This window comes from Mobula hypostoma, assembly GCF_963921235.1.
Source record: "Mobula hypostoma chromosome 30 unlocalized genomic scaffold, sMobHyp1.1 SUPER_30_unloc_3, whole genome shotgun sequence".
Lineage (NCBI taxonomy): Eukaryota > Metazoa > Chordata > Chondrichthyes > Myliobatiformes > Myliobatidae > Mobula > Mobula hypostoma.
In genome coordinates, this window is record NW_026948160.1 from 164,187 (window position 1) to 187,965 (window position 23,779).

The window sequence follows — 23,779 nt, forward strand, 5'->3', positions numbered from 1 at the left end:
CAAGATCGTTTAACGTCACCTCCAGTGTAAAAAAGCACTTTTACTCCCAATCCAATGCAACACAAAAGAAAACAGACCAAGAACACAATAAACATAAACACAAGCTAGCTTATATAGATGTCCATAAAGTGACACTAAGCACAGGAGTGTCTGTACATAAGGCAACTGACAGGAGATGATAAAGCAGCGATGGTCAGGGTGTGGACGGCTGGGTTAGCGGGTGGAGGTGTTGATCAGCCTCACTGCTTGAGGAAAGTGACTGTTTTTGAGTCTGATGGTCCTGGTGTGGACAGTACGCAGCCTCCTCTCTGATGGGAGTGGGACAGACCGTCCATGAGCAGGGTGGGTGGGATCCTTCACGATGCTACTGGCCCTATGTCGGCGATGGCAGGCAGGCTGGTGCCAGAGCTTTGACTACTCGTTGTAGAACTGTCCTGTCTGCCACAGTGCTATTCCAGTACTGTGTGTACACAGCTGCTCTCCGAACATGGAAAGTATTTGGCAAGCTACACACTCAGTATCACCAATTATCAGTTCTCCAGAGTGTTACACTATTTCTGCCTGCAGACTTTGAAACTGAGGTCACTAGATGGGGTGAGAGCCTTAATCATCTCTTCCCCGCTCTGCGAATGCCTCTGCACGTCCACTCTATCTGTGTCCTCTGGTCCCAGACTCCCCCACTATGGGAACCATCCTCTCCACATCCAACTCCTTTCAATATTCAATGAGCTTCAAGGAGATTCCACTTCATTCCTCAAAATCCAGCAAGTGCAGGCCCAGAATCAAATGCTCCTCAGTCGTTAGCCTGAGATCAGTCTCAGGAACCTCCTCATAACCAGCAGATTCTTCCTTACACAAAAGGGCCCAAAACTGTTCCTCATGTAAATGAACACCAAAAAAACTCCAGAAGGTTCCACGAGTCACAGAGGCAACACGCTTTTTTACCTCAATGACACTTCAAGCATCGAGCTGAGCAAGGAGGAGATGCTCACTTCCCCTCTCTTCGGCAATTACACAACTCTTGGTTCCACATCTCACAATACAATCTCACCCTTAAACAATGGTTCCCAAACCTCAGCTCCACGGAATAAGGAGGGCTGGACACCCCTGCCCTAAAACAATAATGACTTTTACTTTTAGATCTCACTATCACTGAGTTGGGACAGAACCATTATAGCAGAAGTGGCATATCACAGCTGTCCACTACCCACATCAACAGGGAGAAAGAGTAGTGTGTTCAAGCTTACTGAGTCAAGGCTGGAGAACGCAGTGAAGCTTCAAGAAGATATAAGTAAGCAATGTGTTGTCTGACACTACACAATATGGAAAAACACAGTCATCCTTTTTGGGAGAAAGTGTATTTTTTACATTATGAAGCATGTTGGTGCCACGTAATCACTGAAAGCTGACATGTACATAGAGCAAGCAAGGGGCATTTGGCTCATTGCTCGACTGCGTAGGCCGTCCACCTGCGTTCAACTGGACTTGCACTCCCTCCTGCAAAGATTGAGTGGGGGGGCTTTGAGGTCTGTGGTGCGTGCTTCTCTGGATTCTATTTATCGAGTGGTTTGATCCAGGCGATCAATAAGGACGGCGTAAAAAGGCCCTGCGTTGACTAGCACGGCGGCGCGGAACGGGAACTAAATACTGCTGGTTGGATGCTTGATATTCTAGCTGTTGTTCACTCGCTTTTCTCTCATGTTGGGGGTCTGATGTTTTTTTGAACGGGTTCCATGGTGTTTCGTTTGCTTTGTGGCTGCCTGAGACAGGACGAATCTCAGAGTTGTATTCTGTATACATCTTTTGATCATAAAACTACTCTGAACTCAAAACTTCACAGCAAGGGATACTGAAGACGTCTTCCTGTCAGTATGGAGTGTGCAGTCGGTCTCTCTACCCAAAGTAGGATATACCAGCAATACAGGCAGTGAGATAAAAGGATGGGTGAGATTATATTCAGATGTTGAGATTAATCCGATGAAAACATACATGTTTAAAAAGGACTGAAAGCACAGATGCAGGGTTGACGTCTTCGCTGCCTGAGGGGTACAGAACCGAGGGGCACAGTGTCAAAGTGGCTGACAAGCAGAGATTTCTTCACCCAGAGGGCAGTGTACCTTTGAAATAGACCTTAGGATCACAGAAGCAGAATAAGGCCATTCTGTCCATCGAATCAATCCCACCATTCAATTAGGCTGATCCATCATTCCTCTGGCTGATTGGCAGGAGGCAAAGAGTGGGAATAAAGGGGGCCTACTCCGATTGGCTACTGGTAGTGTTAGGATAGAATTGATGGGTTTGTGGCCAAGTTTGCAGCGGATATGAAGATAGGTGGAGGGGTAGGTAGTGTTGAGGAAGTGGATGGTGCAGAAGGATTCAGATTGGGAGAATGGGCAAAGTGGCAGATGGAATACTGTGTCAAGAAGTGGATGACACTTTGGTAGAAGGAATAAAAGAACTATTTTCTAACCAAGACGAAAATTCGAAAATCAGAGGTGCAAACGTGCAGGGTTCCAAAAAGGTTAACTTGCAGGTTGAGTCTGTGGTGAAGAAAGTGAATGCAATGTGCGCATTAAATGCGTGAGCACGAGAATATAAAAGCAACAATATGATGGCGAAGCTTTATAATACATTGGTCAGACCACAATTGTAGGATCGTGAGCACTTCTGGGCCCCTCCTCAAAATTGGCTGTGCTGAGAAGGCCCAGAGGAAGTACACAAAAATGATTCCAGGAATGAAAGGGTTAACATATGAGCTGCGATTTATGGCTCTGGAGTTTAAAAGAATGAGGGAGGAACCTACAAAATGTTGAAAGGCCTCGACAGAGTGGATGTGGAGAGGATGTTTCCGATAGTGGGAGAGTCTAGGACCAGAGGACACAGATAGAGTGGATATGGAGAGGATGTTTCCTATAGTGGGGAAGTCTAGGACAAGAGGACACAGATAGAGTGGCTGTGGAGAGGATGTTTCCTATAGTGGGGGAGTCTAGGACCAGAGGACACAGATAGAGTGGATGTGGAGGGGATGTTTCCTATAGTGGGGAAGTCTAGGACCAGAGGACACAGATAGAGTGGCTGTGGAGAAGATGTTTCCTATAGTGGGGGAGTCTAGGACCAGAGGACACAGATAGAGTGGATGTGGAGAGGATGTTTCCTGTAGTGGGGGAGTCTAGGACCAGAGGACACAGAGAGAGTGGATGTGGAGAGGATGTTTCCTATAGTGGGGGAGTCTAGGACCAGAGGACACAGAGAGAGTGGATGTGGAGAGGATGTTTCCTGTAGTGGGGGAGTCTAGGACCAGAGGACACAGATAGAGTGGATGTGGAGAGGATGTTTCCTATAGTGGGGGAGTCTAGGACCAGAGGACACAGAGAGAGTGGATGTGGAGAGGATGTTTCCTATAGTGGGGGAGTCTAGGACCAGAGAACACAGATAGAGTGGATGTGGTAGGATGTTTCCTATAGTGGGAGAGTCTAGGACCAGAGGACACAGATAGAGTGGATGTGGAAAGGATGTTTCCTACAGTGGGGGAGTCTAGGACCAGAGGACACAGATAGAGTGGATGTGGAAAGGATGTTTCCTACAGTGGGGGAGTCTAGGACCAGAGGACACAGATAGAGTGGATGTGGAGAGGATGTTTCCTGTAATGGTGGAGTCTAGGACCAGAGGACACAGGTTCAGAATAGAGGGACGTCCATTTAGATCAGAGATGAGGAATGTCATTATCCAGAGCGTGGTGAATCTCGCTCGCCGCAGATGGTTGGTGGCCAGGTCATTGGGTATATTTAAAGCACAGGCTGATAGGTTCATGGTTAGTCAGAGTGTCAAAAGTTACGGGGAGGAGGCAGGAGACTGGGGTCGGGAGGGATAATAAATCAGCCATGACGAACTGAACGGACCGAATGGCCGAGTTATATCGCAGTCTCGCTTCCCAGGTGAGAAATTTCAACCAGGCCGCAGGTCAGATTGACACGCCCGCCGGTTCCCCAGCGAACACAGCGCGCAGTCAATACTTACATCCCCACAGAAGGAAATCACAGGGAACGACTGTACACAATAAGATATAGAGAGTGGGAAGGGAGCCGGGCCCACGCAGGCCTCGGCTACCCGCACTGCGGCCTACGGCGCCGGGACGAGGCCGGAGGGGAGGGGTGAGGGGAAGGAATTGAAGGGCAGGCCCAGGCCCGGGCCCGCCTGTCGCCCTTACCGCTGTAGTAGCGCCCGTCCTCCGACATGCCGCCCGACCACTCTCCCGCACAAGGCCTCCGCTCGGGGGGTGGGGGAACGGCACCGCTGGCCGTTGGTTCCGGGCAGGTTCCGAGGTGCCGGCCGTTGGTTCCGGGCGGGTTCGGGTCGGACGGAATTATTTGAACCCGGGCCTCGCGCCGCGCTCCTCACTGGCGGACACACGCGCCCGCGCGCACACTCGTCCAACAGTTAAAGAGACGTTGACGCGCGTTCGCGACACCTACACCCCCCCCCCACCAACACTCACACACCTCTGCGCATGCGTATGCGTCTCTCGCCGTTCGGCACACACCGCACATGCGCATGACTCATTTGTTTAATATCGCCCTTCACGCCCTTCTAAACTTCTTTCCTCTCCCCGCACATGAAACTTTCAAAGTGTTCGCTCTCGATCTGTGCAGAGGCGTGAACTCCTATACATGTATCACCAATGCGGAACTAGATCCGGCGTGAACTCCTATACATGTATCACCAATGCGGGAATAGATCCGGCGTGAACCCCTATACATGTATCACCAATGCGGGACTAGATCCGGCGTGAACTCCTATACATGTATCACCAATGCGGGACTAGATCCGGCGTGAACTCCTATACATGTATCACCAATGCGGGAATAGATCCGGCGTGAACTCCTATACATGTATCACCAATGCGGGACTAGATCCGGCGTGAACTCCTATACATGTATCACCAATGCGGGACTAGATCCGGCGTGAACTCCTATACATGTATCACCAATGCGGGACTAGATCCGGCGTGAACTCCTATACATGTATCACCAATGCGGGACTAGATCCGGCGTGAACTCCTATACATGTATCACCAATGCGGGAATAGATCCGGCGTGAACTCCTATACATGTATCACCAATGCGGGACTAGATCCGGCGTGAAGTCCTATACATGTATCACCAATGCGGGACTAGATCCGGCGTGAACTCCTATACATGTATCACCAATGCGGGACTAGATCCGGCGTGAACTCCTATACGTGTATCACCAATGCGGGACTAGATCCGGCGTGAACTCCTATACATGTATCACCAATGCGGGAATAGATCTGGCGTGAACCTCTATACGTGTATCACCAATGCGGGAATAGATCTGGCGTGAACCTCTATACGTGTATCACCAATGCGGGAATAGATCTGGCGTGAACCTCTATACGTGTATCACCAATGCGGGAATAGATCTGGCGTGAACCTCTATACGTGTATCACCAATGCGGGACTAGATCCGGCGTGAACTCCTATACGTGTATCACCAATGCGGGAATAGATCTGGCGTGAACCTCTATACGTGTATCACCAATGCGGGAATAGATCTGGCGTGAACCTCTATACGTGTATCACCAATGCGGGAATAGATCTGGCGTGAACCTCTATACGTGTATCACCAATGCGGGAATAGATCTGGCGTGATCCTCTATACGTGTATCACCAATGCGGGAATAGATCCGGCGTGAACCTCTATACGTGTATCACCAATGCGGGAATAGATCTGGCGTGAACCTCTATACGTGTATCACCAATGCGGGAATAGATCTGGCGTGAACCTCTATACGTGTATCACCAATGCGGGAATAGATCCGGCGTGAACCTCTATACGTGTATCACCAATGCGGGAATAGATCTGGCGTGAACCTCTATACGTGTGTCACCAATGCGGGAATAGATCTGGCGTGATCCTCTATACGTGTATCACCAATGCGGGAATAGATCTGGCGTGAACTCCTATACGTGTATCACCAATGCGGGAATAGATCTGGCGTGAACCTCTATACGTGTATCACCAATGCGGGAATAGATCTGGCGTGAACCTCTATACGTGTGTCACCAATGCGGGAATAGATCTGGCGTGATCCTCTATACGTGTGTCACCAATGCGGGAATAGATCTGGCGTGATCCTCTATACGTGTATCACCAATGCGGGAATAGATCTGGCGTGAACCTCTATACGTGTATCACCAATGCGGGAATAGATCTGGCGTGATCCTCTATACGTGTATCACCAATGCGGGAATAGATCCGGCGTGAACCTCTATACGTGTATCACCAATGCGGGAATAGATCTGGCGTGAACCTCTATACGTGTGTCACCAATGCGGGAATAGATCTGGCGTGATCCTCTATACGTGTGTCACCAATGCGGGAATAGATCTGGCGTGATCCTCTATACGTGTGTCACCAATGCGGGAATAGATCTGGCGTTACAGGGTCTTGTGGGTGGAGAGAGGATACCTGGGTAATTTAAAGCAGCAAAAAGACGAGAAAATCTCTCTCTCTCTCTCTCTCTCTCTCTCTCTCTCTCTCCCCCTCTCTCTCCCCCCCTCTCTCCCCTCTCTCTCTCTCCCCCTCTCTCTCCCCCCCTCTCTCTCTCTCTCTCCCCCTCTCTCTCTCTCTCTCCCCCTCTCTCTCCCCCCTCTCTCCCCCTCTCTCTCTCTCTCTCCCCCCTCTCTCCCCCCTCTCTCTCTCTCTCTCTCTCCCCCCCTCTCTCTCTCTCTCTCTCTCTCATTTGCTCTGTCTCGTTCGCTCGCGCTCTTTCTCAGTGTGTCATTTTTTCTCTCGCTCGCTCTCGATGTTTGTATCATTTTCTGAGTTTTGCTCTTTCTTTCTCAGTCTCTCATTTTCTCTCGCTATCTTGCTCTCTATCTGTGTATGTCTGTGACTCGCTCGCGCTGTGTCCGTCTGCGTCTCTCATTTTCTCTCTGCTTTGCACTCTCTCTCTCTCTGCCTCTCTCATTTTCACTCTGTCTTGCCTGCTCTAACTCTCTGACTCTCTCATTTTCTCTCCCTCTCTATCTTGCTCTCTGACTGGCAGACCACAGTACGTGTGCTTGCAACACTGTGTGTCCGTCAGAGTGATCAGCAGCACTGGGGCTCCACAGGGGACTGTCTTGTCTCCCTTTCTCTTCACCATTTACACCTGGGACTTCAACTACTGCACAGAGTCTTGTCATCTTCAGAAGTTTTCGAATGACTCTGCCAGAGTTGGATGCATCAGCAAGGTGAGACTGAGTACAGGGCTACGGTAGGAAACTTTGTCACATGGTGTGAGCAGAATTATCTGCAGCTTAATGTGAAAAAGACTAAGGAGCTGGTGGTAGACCTGAGGAGGCCTAAGGTACCAGTGACCCCTGTTTCCATCCAGGGGGTCAGTGTGGACATGGTGGAGGGTTTCAAATACCTGGAGATACAAATTGACAATAAACTCAGGGGTCAAAGAACACTGAGGCTGTCTACAAGAAGGGTCAGAGCCGTCTCTATTTCCTGAGGAGACTGAGGTCCTTTAACATCTGCTGGACGATGCTGAGGATGTTCTACGAGTCTGTGGTGGCCAGTGGTATCATGTTTGCTGTTGTGTGCTGGGGCAGCAGGCTGAGGGTAGCAGACACCAACAGAATCAACCAACTCATTCGTAAGGCCAGTGATGTTGTGGGGATGGAACTGGACTCTCTGACGGTGGTGTCTGAAAAGAGGATGCTGTCCAAGTTGCATGCCATCTTGGACAATGTCTCCCATCCACTACATAATGTACTGGGTGGGCACAGGAGTACATTCAGCCAGAGACTCATTCCACCGAGATGCAACACAGAGCGTCATAGGAAGTCATTCCTGCCTGTGGCCATCAAACTTTACAACTCCTCCCTTGGAGGGTCAGGCACCCTGAGCCAATAGCCTGGTCCTGGATTTATTTCATAATTTCCTGGCGTAATTTACATATTACTATTTAACTATTTATGGTTTTATTACTATTTATTATTTATGGTGCAACTGTAATGAAAACCAATTTCCCCCTGGGATCAATAAAGTATGACTATGACTATGTCTGTTTGTCACTGTCATTTCCTTGTCTGTCTCTGTCTCTCTCTGTCTCTCTCATTTTCTCTCTTTGTCTCGCTCTCTCTCTATCTCTGTGTGCGTCTCTCATTTTCTCTCACTCTCTGTCTCTCCAGGTGTGTCTTTCGTTTTTTCTCTATCTCTGTCTCGCTCGCTCTCTCTATGTGTGTCTCATTTTCTCCCTGTGTCTTGCTTGCACTCTCTATCTCTGTCTGTCTCATTTTCTCTCTCTCTCTCTGTGTCTCTCTCACGACTAAGGGATTTAAGCGGACCCAGCAGATGAGGAACAGCTTCAAGTCAACGCAGAATTGGGCGTGCTATGCTTAATTATTCCTGTACCTTGTTGGAAAATGTTGTTCTTCTGGGTGTAGGTGTTGCCTTCACTATTAAACAGGTGGACACATTCTGTTACAATGTGAAAGAAAGCAAATGCAGGCTGCACTACTAGTTTTAGTGTTAACAGTTATCATTTTAAAACTTTACTGTGTTATGGAAGTGACTTCAATGTAATCCACAATATTGTCTTTCAGTATTTATGATCTATAGGGCTTTGGGGGGTAGTTTAGTTTTCAGATGACCTGGCTGGTGGCGTAGTGGCATCAGTGCCAGACTTCCGGACAAAGGGTCCTGAGTTCGAATCCAGCCGGCTCCCCTGCAGGCTTTCCATCCGTGCTGGGTTATGAGCTGGTGATCCCTTTGGAAACTCACCCAGCAGAAGGCAATGGCAAACCACCGCTGTAACTTGCCTTGTACGTGGTTCCCCACTATGTCAGAGGCGTGGAGGGAAATCGTCCGCTAACCGGAGAAACACCGGATACGATGTACCTTTCCTTTCCTTAGTTTTCAGTTGATAAGGAACGAGGAGGGCTGCACCAGACTCCAGTCCAGCTGGTGGCGCTAATGCTCCTTAAGTTGGACTGCCAACCACCATGAAAAGTCAGAAGAAAGAACTGATTCAAATTGCTGGAGGAACTGAGCAGGTCGGGCAGCATCTGCAGAGAGGAACGTGTCGAGCCGAGAACCTCCGTCAGGACTGTAAAAGGAAGTGGCAGAAGCCCGAATAAGGAGTGTGGAGGGAAGGGGACAGGTGACAGGGAGGGGTTGAAGTGAGCAGCTGGGAGGTGAAGCAGGGACTTGACAGAAGAGAGAGGAGCGTGGCAAAGGGAAGGAGGAGGGACGCCAGAGGGAGGTGAGGAAGAGAATGGGTAAGAAGGGAAAAAATAACAACATAGCTCTGATGTCTCCCCTACACTTTCCTCCAATCACATTAAAATCATGACCACTCATTAGCCATTTCCACCCCGGCTGTCCGGTCATCAATGCCTCTTTCATCTCGTACACCCCTATCACACCAAGTTCAATTTCAAGTTTATCGTCGTTCAACCAGACACGTGCGTACCGCTGAACGAGACAATGTTCCTCTGGGACCAAGGTGCCAACCACAGTACATATATCACACACAGCACGTAAGATAAAATCAACGCAACAATATTAACAGATCATTTAAAAATTCTGCGGATGCCCACACAAGTTGGCATGGTTAAATATCGTTCGTTCGGCGCCGTGTCGTGTGACATCATCATGTCGTTATGATCGTGGGCCTCATGCCCGCGATTGTTCTGGGCAAATTTCTCTACAGGAGTGGTTTGCCATTGCCGTCTTCTGGGCAGTGTCCTTACAAGAGGGGTGACCCCAGCCATTATCAATACTCCTTTCTTTTTCAATCTTTTTATTAAGTTGCAAAATTAAACATAACAATAATAGTAATGATACACAGAGATCGGGATTACAATAATAACAGTTAACATGAACAAGCACAGATTCCAAGTAACAAATATAGTTTAGCCTCCCAATCTCAAGTAACTAACCATGAAAAAGATATTTTATAAAGAGAAAAAAAAAGAAAACCCCCTGACTAAAGAAAACCTAAATTAAAAAAAAACAAACAAAGCTTGGGCTGTTATTTTACATCGGCTAAAATTATTATTTGTCATTATCTGTCATCTCCTCTATACGTGAACAAAAGAATTACTACGAAGGATTCAGAAAGAGTATCGATACTCTTCAGAGATTGTCTGCCTGGCGTCAGTGGTCACATAACCAGGACTTGTGATCTGCACCGGCTGCTCATACGACCATCCACCACCTGATCCCCCGGCTTCACGTCACCCTGATCGGGGGCTAAGCAGGTGATACACCTTGCCCAAGGGTGACCTGCAGGCCAGCGGAGGGAAGGAGCACCTCACACCTCCTTTGGTAGAGACGTATCTCCACCCTGCCACCGTACAGTACACTGCTACTGGTGTTGTCAGAAACAGTGTGCACTGGGCGGTAGCTGTTCCCCAGCCTGGCACTCCTCGTTCTTCCACTGCGGCACCTTCTGCCTGACAGTAAGAAGATCAAGGAGACTGTGGGGTGGATGGGAGGCGTCCTCGACAACTCTGAGGGTCTTGCGAACACCCTCATGGACAGGGGGGTGGGGGAAGAGAGAGGTTCTCTCAGCGGGTCACACAATTCATTGCAGTGCTTATAATCAATGCCTCGCTGTTCCCATTGCCAGTGGTGATATGGTCAATGCCTCGCCGTTCCCGTCGCCAGTGGTGATATGGTCAATGCCTCGCCGTTCCCGTCGCCAGTGGTGATATGGTCAATGCCTCGCCGTTCCCATCGCCAGTGGTGATATGGTCAATGCCTCGCCGTTCCCATCGCCAGTGGTGATATGGTCAATGCCTCGCCGTTCCCGTCGCCAGTGGTGATATGGTCAATGCCTCGCCGTTCCCGTCGCCAGTGGTGATATGGTCAATGCCTCGCCGTTCCCGTCGCCAGTGGTGATATGGTCAATGCCTCGCCGTTCCCGTCGCCAGTGGTGATATGGTCAATGCCTCGCCGTTCCCGTCGCCAGTGGTGATATGGTCAATGCCTCGCCGTTCCCGTCGCCAGTGGTGATATGGTCAATGCCTCGCCGTTCCCGTCGCCAGTGGTGATATGGTCAATGCCTCGCCGTTCCCGTCGCCAGTGGTGATATGGTCAATGCCTCGCCGTTCCTGTCGCCAGTGGTGATATGGTCAATGCCTCGCCGTTCCCGTCGCCAGTGGTGATATGGTCAATGCCTCGCCGTTCCCATCGCCAGTGGTGATATGGTCAATGCCTCGCCGTTTCCATTGCCAGTGGTCATACAGCTGGTCCGGGCTGCCTTCATGGTGCGCCAGAGGGATGTGGTTAGAATGGGGACAGGGGAAACTCGCTTGTCTCAATCTCCTCAGGAAGTGGAGGTGCTGCTCTGCTTTCCCGACTGAAGGGGTGTTAAGGGAACTGGTGTGATCATTGGTCTTGTGGGCTTCAGAAAACTTGGTGCTGCTGGCTCTCTCTGGGGGCAGTTGCTGACGTGCAGTACTCACATTCTCCGGAGAGAGTGACCCTATTCCTCATCCTCCGGAGAGAGTGACCCTATTCCTCATCCTCCGGAGAGAGTGACCTTACCTCATCCTCCGGAGAGAGTGACCTTACCTCATCCTCCGGAGAGAGTGATCCTATCTCATACTCCGGAGAGAGTGACCCTATTCCTCATCCTCCAGAGAGAGTGACCCTATTCCTCATCCTCCGGAGAGAGTGACCTTACCTCATCCTCCGGAGAGAGTGACCCTATCTCATACTCCGGAGAGAGTGACCCTATTCCTCACGTCCTCCAGAGAGAGTGACCCTATTCCTCATCCTCCAGAGAGAGTGACCCTATTCCTCATCCTCCGGAGAGAGTGACCCTATCTCATACTCCGGAGAGAGTGACCCTATTCCTCATCCTCCGGAGAGAGTGACCTTACCTCATCCTTCGGAGAGAGTGACCTTACCTCATCCTCCGGAGAGAGTGACCCTATCTCATACTCTGGAGAGAGTGACCCTATTCCTCATCCTCCAGAGAGAGTGACCCTATTCCTCATCCTCCGGAGAGAGTGACCTTACCTCATCCTCCGGAGAGAGTGACCCTATCTCATACTCCGGAGAGAGTGACCCTATTCCTCACGTCCTCCAGAGAGAGTGACCCTATTCCTCATCCTCCAGAGAGAGTGACCCTATTCCTCATCCTCCGGAGAGAGTGACCCTATCTCATACTCCGGAGAGAGTGACCCTATTCCTTACGTCCTCCGGAGAGAGTGACCCTATTCCTCACGTCCTCCGGAGAGAGTGACCCTATTCCTCATCCTCCAGAGAGAGTGACCCTATTCCTCATCCTCCGGAGAGAGTGACCTTACCTCATCCTCCGGAGAGAGTGACCCTATCTCATACTCCGGAGAGAGTGACCCTATTCCTCACGTCCTCCGGAGAGAGTGACCCTATTCCTGATGCTCCGGAGAGAGTGACCCTACCTCATGTCCTCCAGAGATAGTGACCCTACCTCATCCTCCGGAGAGAGTGACCCTACCTCACATCCTCCGGAGACAGTGACCCTATCCCTCATCCTCCGGAGAGAGTGACCCTTCCTCACGTCCTCCTGATAGAGTGACCCTATCTCATGTCCTGCAGAGAGAGTAACCCTACGTCACGTCCTCTGGAATGAGTGACCCTATTCCTCACGTCCTCCGGAGAGAGTGACCCTTCCTCACGTCCTCCGGAGAGAGTGACCCTACCTCATGTCCTCCAGAGAGAGTGACCCTATCCCTCATCCTCCAGAGAGAGTGACCCTACTTCACGCCCTCCGGACAGAGTGACCCTTCCTCATGTCCTCCGGAGAGAGTGAACCTTCCTCACGTCCTCCGGAAAGAGTGACCCTACCTCATGTCCTCCAGAGAGAGCGATCCTACCTCACGTCCTCCAGGGAGAGTGACCATATCCCTCATCCTCGGGAGAGAGTGACCCTATCCCTCATCCTCCGGAGAGAGTGACCCTATCCCTCATCCTCCGGACAGAGTGACCCTTCCTCAAGTCCTCCAGAAAGAGTGACCCTATCCCTTATCCTCCAGAGAGAGTGGCTGTATCCCTCACATCCTCCGGAGAGAGTGACCCTTCCTCACGTCCTCCGGAGAGAGTGACCTTACCTCACGTCCTCTGGAGAGAGTGACCCTATCCCTCATCCTCTGGAGATAATGACCCTACCTCACGTCCTCCGAAGAGTGTGACCCTACCTCACGTCCTCCGGACAGTGTGACCCTACCTCACGTCCTCAGGACAGAGTGACCGTACCTCACGTCCTCCGGAGAGAGTGACACTTCCTCACGTCCTCCGGAGAGAGTGACCCTACCTCAAGTACTCCGGAGAGAGTAACCCTACCTCACGTCCTCCGGAGAGAGTGACCCTATCACTCATCCTCCGGAGAGAGTGACCCTTCCTCACGTCCTCCGGAGAGAGTGACCCTACCTCACGTCCTCCGGAGAGAGTGACCTTACCTCACATCCTCCGGAGAGAGTGACCCTACCACACGTCCTACGGAGAGAGTGACCCTATCCCTCACGTCCTCCGGAGAGAGTGACCCTACCTCACGTCCTCCAGGGAGAGTGACCATATCCCTCATCCTCGGGAGAGAGTGACCCTATCCCTCAAACTCCGGAGAGAGTGACCCTATCCCTCATCCTCCGGACAGAGTGACCCTACCTCACGTCCTCCGGAGAGAGTGACCCTTCCTCACGGCCTCCGGAGAGAGTGACCCTTCCTCACGTCCTCCGGAGAGAGTGACCTTACCTCACGCCCTCCGGAGAGCGTGACCCTATCCCTCACGTCCTCCGGAGAGAGTGACCCTATTCCTTACATCCTCCAGAGAGGGTGACCCTATCCTTCATCCTCCGGAGAGAGTGACACTTCCTCACGTCCTCCGGAGAGAGTGACCCTATCCCTCACGTCCTCCAGAGAGAGGGACCTTACCTCATCCTCCGGAGAGAGTGACCCTTCCTCACGTCCTCCGGAGAGAGTGACCCTATTCCTGATGCTCCGGAGAGAGTGACCCTTACTCACGTCCTCCAGAGAGAGTGACCCTACCTCACATCCTCCGGAGAGAGTGACCCTACCTCACGCCCTCCGGACAGAGTGACCCTTCCTCACGTCCTCCGGAAAGAGTGACCCTATCCCTCATCTTCCAGAGAGAGTGACCCTACCTCACGTCCTCCGGAGAGAGTGACCCTATCCCTCACGTCCTCCAGAGAGAGTGACCCTACCTCACGTCCTCCAGAGAGAGTGACCCTACCTCACGCCCTCCGGACAGAGTGACCCTTCCTCGCGTCCTCCGGAGAGAGTGACCCTTCCTCACGTCCTCCGGAAAGAGTGACCCTATCCCTCATCCTCCAGAGAGAGTGACCCTACCTCACGTCCTCCGGAGAGAGTGACCCTATCCCTCATCCAGAGACAGTGGCCATATCCCTCACATCCTCCGGAGAGAGTGACCCTATCCCTCACATCCTCCAGAGAGAGTGACCCTACCGCACATCCTCCGGAGAGAGTGACCCTATCCCTCATCCTCCGGAGAGAGTGACCCTTCCTCACGTCCTCCTGATAGAGTGACCCTATCTCAAGTCCTGCAGAGAGAGTGACCCTACCTCACGTCCTCTGGAATGAGTGACCCTATTCCTCACGTCCTCCGATGAGAGTGACCCTTCCTCACATCCTCCGGAGAGAGTGACCCTACCTCACGTCCTCCGGAGAGAGTGACCCTATCCCTCATCCTCCAGAGAGAGTGACCCTACCTCACGTCCTCCAGAGAGAGTGACCCTACCTCACGCCCTCCGGACAGAGTGACCCTTCCTCGCGTCCTCCGGAGAGAGTGACCCTTCCTCACGTCCTCCGGAAAGAGTGACCCTATCCCTCATCCTCCAGAGAGAGTGACCCTACCTCACGTCCTCCGGAGAGAGTGACCCTATCCCTCATCCAGAGACAGTGGCCATATCCCTCACATCCTCCGGAGAGAGTGACCCTACCTCACGCCCTCCGGAGAGAGTGACCCTTCCTCACGTCCTCTGGAGAGAGTGACCTTACCTCACGTCCTCTGGAGAGAGTGACCCTATCCCTCATCCTATGGAGATAATGACACTACCTCACGCCCTCCGGACAGAGTGACCCCTCCTCACGTCCTCCGGAGAGAGTGACCCTTCCTCACGTCCCCCGAGAGAGTGAACTTTCCTCACATCCTCCAGAGAGAGTGACCTTCCTCACGTCCTCTGGAGAGAGTGACCCTACCTCGCACACTCCGGACAAAGTGACTCTTCCTCAGTTCCTCCAGTGAGAGTAACTTAATTCATCTTCCGGAGAGAGTGACCCTACCTCACACCCTCCAGAGAGAGTGACCCTACCTCATCTTCCGGAGAGAGTGACCTTACCTCACGTCCTCTGGAGAGAGTGACCCTATCCCTCATCCTCTGGAGATAATGACCCTACCTCACGTCCTCCGAAGAGTGTGACCCTACCTCACGTCCTCCGGACAGAGTGACCCTACCTCACGTCCTCAGGACAGAGTGACCGTACCTCACGTCCTCCGGAGAGAGTGACCCTTCCTCACGTCCTCCGGAGAGAGTGACCCTACCTCAAGTACTCCGGAGAGAGTAACCCTACCTCACGTCCTCCGGAGAGAGTGACCCTATCACTCATCCTCCGGAGAGAGTGACCCTTCCTCACGTCCTCCGGAGAGAGTGACCCTACCTCACGTCCTCCGGAGAGAGTGACCTTACCTCACATCCTCCGGAGAGAGTGACCCTACCACACGTCCTACGGAGAGAGTGACCCTATCCCTCACGTCCTCCGGAGAGAGTGACCCTACCTCACGTCCTCCAGGGAGAGTGACCATATCCCTCATCCTCGGGAGAGAGTGACCCTATCCCTCAAACTCCGGAGAGAGTGACCCTATCCCTCATCCTCCGGACAGAGTGACCCTTCCTCACGTCCTCCGGAGAGAGTGACCCTTCCTCAAGGCCTCCGGAGAGAGTGACCCTTCCTCACGTCCTCCGGAGAGAGTGACCTTACCTCACGCCCTCCGGAGAGCGTGACCCTATCCCTCACGTCCTCCAGAGAGAGTGACCCTATTCCTTACATCCTCCAGAGAGGGTGACCCTATCCTTCATCCTCCGGAGAGAGTGACACTTCCTCACGTCCTCCGGAGAGAGTGACCCTATCCCTCACGTCCTCCAGAGAGAGGGACCTTACCTCATCCTCCGGAGAGAGTGACCCTTCCTCACGTCCTCCGGAGAGAGTGACCCTATTCCTGATGCTCCGGAGAGAGTGACCCTTACTCACGTCCTCCAGAGAGAGTGACCCTACCTCACATCCTCCGGAGAGAGTGACCCTACCTCACGCCCTCCGGACAGAGTGACCCTTCCTCACGTCCTCCGGAAAGAGTGACCCTATCCCTCATCTTCCAGAGAGAGTGACCCTACCTCACGTCCTCCGGAGAGAGTGACCCTATCCCTCACGTCCTCCAGAGAGAGTGACCCTACCTCACGTCCTCCAGAGAGAGTGACCCTACCTCACGCCCTCCGGACAGAGTGACCCTTCCTCGCGTCCTCCGGAGAGAGTGACCCTTCCTCACGTCCTCCGGAAAGAGTGACCCTATCCCTCATCCTCCAGAGAGAGTGACCCTACCTCACGTCCTCCGGAGAGAGTGACCCTATCCCTCATCCAGAGACAGTGGCCATATCCCTCACATCCTCCGGAGAGAGTGACCCTATCCCTCACATCCTCCAGAGAGAGTGACCCTACCGCACATCCTCCGGAGAGAGTGACCCTATCCCTCATCCTCCGGAGAGAGTGACCCTTCCTCACGTCCTCCTGATAGAGTGACCCTATCTCAAGTCCTGCAGAGAGAGTGACCCTACCTCACGTCCTCTGGAATGAGTGACCCTATTCCTCACGTCCTCCGATGAGAGTGACCCTTCCTCACGTCCTCCGGAGAGAGTGACCCTACCTCACGTCCTCCGGAGAGAGTGACCCTATCCCTCATCCTCCAGAGAGAGTGACCCTACCTCACGTCCTCCAGAGAGAGTGACCCTACCTCACGCCCTCCGGACAGAGTGACCCTTCCTCGCGTCCTCCGGAGAGAGTGACCCTTCCTCACGTCCTCCGGAAAGAGTGACCCTATCCCTCATCCTCCAGAGAGAGTGACCCTACCTCACGTCCTCCGGAGAGAGTGACCCTATCCCTCATCCAGAGACAGTGGCCATATCCCTCACATCCTCCGGAGAGAGTGACCCTACCTCACGCCCTCCGGAGAGAGTGACCCTTCCTCACGTCCTCTGGAGAGAGTGACCTTACCTCACATCCTCCGGAGAGAGTGACCCTACCTCACGTCCTCCGGAGAGAGTGACCCTATCCCTCATCCTCCAGAGAGAGTGACCCTACCTCACGTCCTCCAGAGAGAGTGACCCTACCTCACGCCCTCCGGACAGAGTGACCCTTCCTCGCGTCCTCCGGAGAGAGTGACCCTTCCTCACGTCCTCCGGAAAGAGTGACCCTATCCCTCATCCTCCAGAGAGAGTGACCCTACCTCACGTCCTCCGGAGAGAGTGACCCTATCCCTCATCCAGAGACAGTGGCCATATCCCTCACATCCTCCGGAGAGAGTGACCCTACCTCACGCCCTCCGGAGAGAGTGACCCTTCCTCACGTCCTCTGGAGAGAGTGACCTTACCTCACGTCCTCTGGAGAGAGTGACCCTATCCCTCATCCTATGGAGATAATGACACTACCTCACGCCCTCCCGACAGAGTGACCCCTCCTCACGTCCTCCGGAGAGAGTGACCCTTCCTCACGTCCTCCGGAGAGAGTGAACCTTCCTCACATCCTCCAGAGAGAGTGACCTTCCTCACGTCCTCTGGAGAGAGTGACCCTACCTCGCACACTCCGGACAAAGTGACTCTTCCTCAGTTCCTCCAGTGAGAGTAACTTAATTCATCTTCCGGAGAGAGTGACCCTACCTCACACCCTCCAGAGAGAGTGACCCTACCTCATCTTCCGGAGAGAGTGACCCTATCCCTCACGTCCTCCGGAGAGAGCGACCTTACCTCATCCTCTGGAGAGAGTGACCCTATCCCTCACGTCCTCCGGAGAGAGTGACCTTACCTCACGCCCTCCGGAGAGCGTGACCCTATCCCTCACGTCCTCCGGAGAGAGTGACCCTATTCCTTACATCCTCCAGAGAGGGTGACCCTATCCTTCATCCTCCGGAGAGAGTGACACTTCCTCACGTCCTCCGGAGAGAGTGACCCTATCCCTCACGTCCTCCAGAGAGAGGGACCTTACCTCATCCTCCGGAGAGAGTGACCCTTCCTCACGTCCTCCGGAGAGAGTGACCCTATTCCTGATGCTCCGGAGAGAGTGACCCTTACTCACGTCCTCCAGAGAGAGTGACCCTACCTCACATCCTCCGGAGAGAGTGACCCTACCTCACGCCCTCCGGACAGAGTGACCCTTCCTCACGTCCTCCGGAAAGAGTGACCCTATCCCTCATCTTCCAGAGAGAGTGACCCTACCTCACGTCCTCCGGAGAGAGTGACCCTATCCCTCACGTCCTCCAGAGAGAGTGACCCTACCTCACGTCCTCCAGAGAGAGTGACCCTACCTCACGCCCTCCGGACAGAGTGACCCTTCCTCGCGTCCTCCGGAGAGAGTGACCCTTCCTCACGTCCTCCGGAAAGAGTGACCCTATCCCTCATCCTCCAGAGAGAGTGACCCTACCTCACGTCCTCCGGAGAGAGTGACCCTATCCCTCATCCAGAGACAGTGGCCATATCCCTCACATCCTCCGGAGAGAGTGACCCTACCGCACATCCTCCGGAGAGAGTGACCCTATCCCTCATCCTCCGGAGAGAGTGACCCTTCCTCACGTCCTCCTGATAGAGTGACCCTATCTCAAGTCCTGCAGAGAGAGTGACCCTACCTCACGTCCTCTGGAATGAGTGACCCTATTCCTCACGTCCTCCGATGAGAGTGACCCTTCCTCACGTCCTCCGGAGAGAGTGACCCTACCTCACGTCCTCCGGAGAGAGTGACCCTATCCCTCATCCTCCAGAGAGAGTGACCCTACCTCACGTCCTCCAGAGAGAGTGACCCTACCTCACGCCCTCCGGACAGAGTGACCCTCCCTCGCGTCCTCCGGAGAGAGTGACCCTTCCTCACGTCCTCCGGAAAGAGTGACCCTATCCCTCATCCTCCAGAGAGAGTGACCCTACCTCACGTCCTCCGGAGAGAGTGACCCTATCCCTCATCCAGAGACAGTGGCCATATCCCTCACATCCTCCGGAGAGAGTGACCCTACCTCACGCCCTCCGGAGAGAGTGACCCTTCCTCACGTCCTCTGGAGAGAGTGACCTTACCTCACGTCCTCTGGAGAGAGTGACCCTATCCCTCATCCTATGGAGATAATGACACTACCTCACGCCCTCCGGACAGAGTGACCCCTCCTCAGGTCCTCCGGAGAGAGTGACCCTTCCTCACGTCCTCCGGAGAGAGTGAACCTTCCTCACATCCTCCAGAGAGAGTGACCTTCCTCACGTCCTCTGGAGAGAGTGACCCTACCTCGCACACTCCGGACAAAGTGACTCTTCCTCAGTTCCTCCAGTGAGAGTAACTTAATTCATCTTCCGGAGAGAGTGACCCTACCTCACACCCTCCAGAGAGAGTGACCCTACCTCATCTTCCGGAGAGAGTGACCCTATCCCTCACGTCCTCCGGAGAGAGCGACCTTACCTCATCCTCCGGAGAGAATGACCCTATCCCTCACGTCCGCCGGACAGAGTGAACCTTTCTCACGTCCTCCGGAGAGAGTGACCCTTCCTCACGCCCTCCGGACAGAGTGACCCTACCTCACGTACTCCGGAGAGAGTGACCTTACCTCACGTCCTCCGGAGAGTGTGACCCTTCCTCACGCCCTCCGGACAGAGAGACCCTACCTCACGCCCTCCAGACAGAGTGACCCTACCTCACGTCCTCCGGAGAGAGTGACCCTTCCTCACGTCCTCCAGAGAGAGTGACCTTACCTCAAGTACTCTGGAGAGAGTAACCCTACCTCACGTCCTCCGGAGAGAGTGACCCTATCACTCATCCTCTGGAGAAAGTGACCCTTCCTCACGTCCTCCGGAGAGAGTGACCCTTCCTCACGCCCTCCGGACAGAGTGACCCTACCTCACGTACTCCGGAGAGAGTGACCTTACCTCACGTCCTCCGGAGAGTGTGACCCTTCCTCACGCCCTCCGGACAGAGTGACCCTACCTCACGTCCTCCAGACAGAGTGACCCTACCTCACGTCCTCCGGAGAGAGTGACCCTTCCTCACGTCCTCCAGAGAGAGTGACCTTACCTCAAGTACTCTGGAGAGAGTAACCCTACCTCACGTCCTCCGGAGAGAGTGACCCTATCACTCATCCTCTGGAGAAAGTGACCCTTCCTCACGTCCTCCAGAGAGAGTGACCCTACCTCACATCCTCCGAAGAGAGTGACCTTACCTCACGTCCTCCGGAGAGAATGACCCTACCACACGTCCTCCGGAGAGAGTGACCCTACCTCAGGTCCTCCAAGAAGAGTGACCATATCCCTCATCCTCGGGAGAGAGTGACCCTATCCCTCATCCTCCGGAGAGAGTGACCCTATCCCTCATCCTCCAGACAGAGTGACCCTACCTCACGTCCTCCGGAGAGAGTGACCCTATCCCTCACGTCCTCCAGAGAAAGGGACCTTACCTCATCCTCCGGAGAGAGTGACCCTTCCTCACGTCCTCCGGAGAGAGTGACCCTATTCCTGATGCTCCGGAGAGAGTGACCCTTACTCACGTCCTCCAGAGAGAGTGACCCTACCTCACATCCTCCGGAGAGAGTGACCCTACCTCACGCCCTCCGGACAGAGTGACCCTTCCTCACGTCCTCCGGAAAGAGTGACCCTATCCCTCATCTTCCAGAGAGAGTGACCCTACCTCACGTCCTCCGGAGAGAGTGACCCTATCCCTCACGTCCTCCAGAGAGAGTGACCCTACCTCACGTCCTCCAGAGAGAGTGACCCTACCTCACGCCCTCCGGACAGAGTGACCCTTCCTCGCGTCCTCCGGAGAGAGTGACCCTTCCTCACGTCCTCCGGAAAGAGTGACCCTATCCCTCATCCTCCAGAGAGAGTGACCCTACCTCACGTCCTCCGGAGAGAGTGACCCTATCCCTCATCCAGAGACAGTGGCCATATCCCTCACATCCTCCGGAGAGAGTGACCCTACCGCACATCCTCCGGAGAGAGTGACCCTATCCCTCATCCTCCGGAGAGAGTGACCCTTCCTCACGTCCTCCTGATAGAGTGACCCTATCTCAAGTCCTGCAGAGAGAGTGACCCTACCTCACGTCCTCTGGAATGAGTGACCCTATTCCTCACGTCCTCCGATGAGAGTGACCCTTCCTCACGTCCTCCGGAGAGAGTGACCCTACCTCACGTCCTCCGGAGAGAGTGACCCTATCCCTCATCCTCCAGAGAGAGTGACCCTACCTCACGTCCTCCAGAGAGAGTGACCCTACCTCACGCCCTCCGGACAGAGTGACCCTCCCTCGCGTCCTCCGGAGAGAGTGACCCTTCCTCACGTCCTCCGGAAAGAGTGACCCTATCCCTCATCCTCCAGAGAGAGTGACCCTACCTCACGTCCTCCGGAGAGAGTGACCCTATCCCTCATCCAGAGACAGTGGCCATATCCCTCACATCCTCCGGAGAGAGTGACCCTACCTCACGCCCTCCGGAGAGAGTGACCCTTCCTCACGTCCTCTGGAGAGAGTGACCTTACCTCACGTCCTCTGGAGAGAGTGACCCTATCCCTCATCCTATGGAGATAATGACACTACCTCACGCCCTCCGGACAGAGTGACCCCTCCTCAGGTCCTCCGGAGAGAGTGACCCTTCCTCACGTCCTCCGGAGAGAGTGAACCTTCCTCACATCCTCCAGAGAGAGTGACCTTCCTCACGTCCTCTGGAGAGAGTGACCCTACCTCGCACACTCCGGACAAAGTGACTCTTCCTCAGTTCCTCCAGTGAGAGTAACTTAATTCATCTTCCGGAGAGAGTGACCCTACCTCACACCCTCCAGAGAGAGTGACCCTACCTCATCTTCCGGAGAGAGTGACCCTATCCCTCACGTCCTCCGGAGAGAGCGACCTTACCTCATCCTCCGGAGAGAATGACCCTATCCCTCACGTCCGCCGGACAGAGTGAACCTTTCTCACGTCCTCCGGAGAGAGTGACCCTTCCTCACGCCCTCCGGACAGAGTGACCCTACCTCACGTACTCCGGAGAGAGTGACCTTACCTCACGTCCTCCGGAGAGTGTGACCCTTCCTCACGCCCTCCGGACAGAGAGACCCTACCTCACGCCCTCCAGACAGAGTGACCCTACCTCACGTCCTCCGGAGAGAGTGACCCTTCCTCACGTCCTCCAGAGAGAGTGACCTTACCTCAAGTACTCTGGAGAGAGTAACCCTACCTCACGTCCTCCGGAGAGAGTGACCCTATCACTCATCCTCTGGAGAAAGTGACCCTTCCTCACGTCCTCCGGAGAGAGTGACCCTTCCTCACGCCCTCCGGACAGAGTGACCCTACCTCACGTACTCCGGAGAGAGTGACCTTACCTCACGTCCTCCGGAGAGTGTGACCCTTCCTCACGCCCTCCGGACAGAGTGACCCTACCTCACGTCCTCCAGACAGAGTGACCCTACCTCACGTCCTCCGGAGAGAGTGACCCTTCCTCACGTCCTCCAGAGAGAGTGACCTTACCTCAAGTACTCTGGAGAGAGTAACCCTACCTCACGTCCTCCGGAGAGAGTGACCCTATCACTCATCCTCTGGAGAAAGTGACCCTTCCTCACGTCCTCCAGAGAGAGTGACCCTACCTCACATCCTCCGAAGAGAGTGACCTTACCTCACGTCCTCCGGAGAGAATGACCCTACCACACGTCCTCCGGAGAGAGTGACCCTACCTCAGGTCCTCCAAGAAGAGTGACCATATCCCTCATCCTCGGGAGAGAGTGACCCTATCCCTCATCCTCCGGAGAGAGTGACCCTATCCCTCATCCTCCAGACAGAGTGACCCTACCTCACGTCCTCCGGAGAGAGTGACCCTATCCCTCACGTCCTCCAGAGAAAGGGACCTTACCTCATCCTCCGGAGAGAGTGACCCTTCCTCACGTCCTCCGGAGAGAGTGACCCTATTCCTGATGCTCCGGAGAGAGTGACCCTTACTCACGTCCTCCAGAGAGAGTGACCCTACCTCACATCCTCCGGAGAGAGTGACCCTACCTCACGCCCTCCGGACAGAGTGACCCTTCCTCACGTCCTCCGGAAAGAGTGACCCTATCCCTCATCTTCCAGAGAGAGTGACCCTACCTCACGTCCTCCGGAGAGAGTGACCCTATCCCTCACGTCCTCCAGAGAGAGTGACCCTACCTCACGTCCTCCAGAGAGAGTGACCCTACCTCACGCCCTCCGGACAGAGTGACCCTTCCTCGCGTCCTCCGGAGAGAGTGACCCTTCCTCACGTCCTCCGGAAAGAGTGACCCTATCCCTCATCCTCCAGAGAGAGTGACCCTACCTCACGTCCTCCGGAGAGAGTGACCCTATCCCTCATCCAGAGACAGTGGCCATATCCCTCACATCCTCCGGAGAGAGTGACCCTATCCCTCACATCCTCCAGAGAGAGTGACCCTACCGCACATCCTCCGGAGAGAGTGACCCTATCCCTCATCCTCCGGAGAGAGTGACCCTTCCTCACGT

The 23,779-nt window shown here is 53.9% G+C and overlaps 1 protein-coding gene and 3 pseudogenes across 1 annotated transcript in view; 3 read left to right on the forward strand and 1 right to left on the reverse strand.

The window, feature by feature from the left end:
* The window catches only part of LOC134341356 (nuclear RNA export factor 1-like), an 86,653-nt gene extending 82,166 nt beyond the window's left edge, over nt 1-4,487 (reverse strand). Inside the window, exon 1 of the mRNA XM_063039219.1 lies at nt 4,208-4,487. Within this exon, the coding sequence (XP_062895289.1) occupies nt 4,208-4,235 (28 nt within the window). The 5' untranslated portion in view covers nt 4,236-4,487. The remainder of the gene's footprint in view (nt 1-4,207) is intronic.
* On the forward strand, nt 4,234-16,017 carry LOC134341353 (uncharacterized; annotated as a pseudogene).
* A 2,800-nt stretch (nt 16,018-18,817) lies between these two features.
* On the forward strand, nt 18,818-19,615 carry LOC134341354 (proteoglycan 4-like; annotated as a pseudogene).
* Nucleotides 19,616-21,380: 1,765 nt separating this feature from the next.
* LOC134341355 (uncharacterized) lies at nt 21,381-22,049 on the forward strand (annotated as a pseudogene).
* Nucleotides 22,050-23,779: the final 1,730 nt, after the last annotated feature.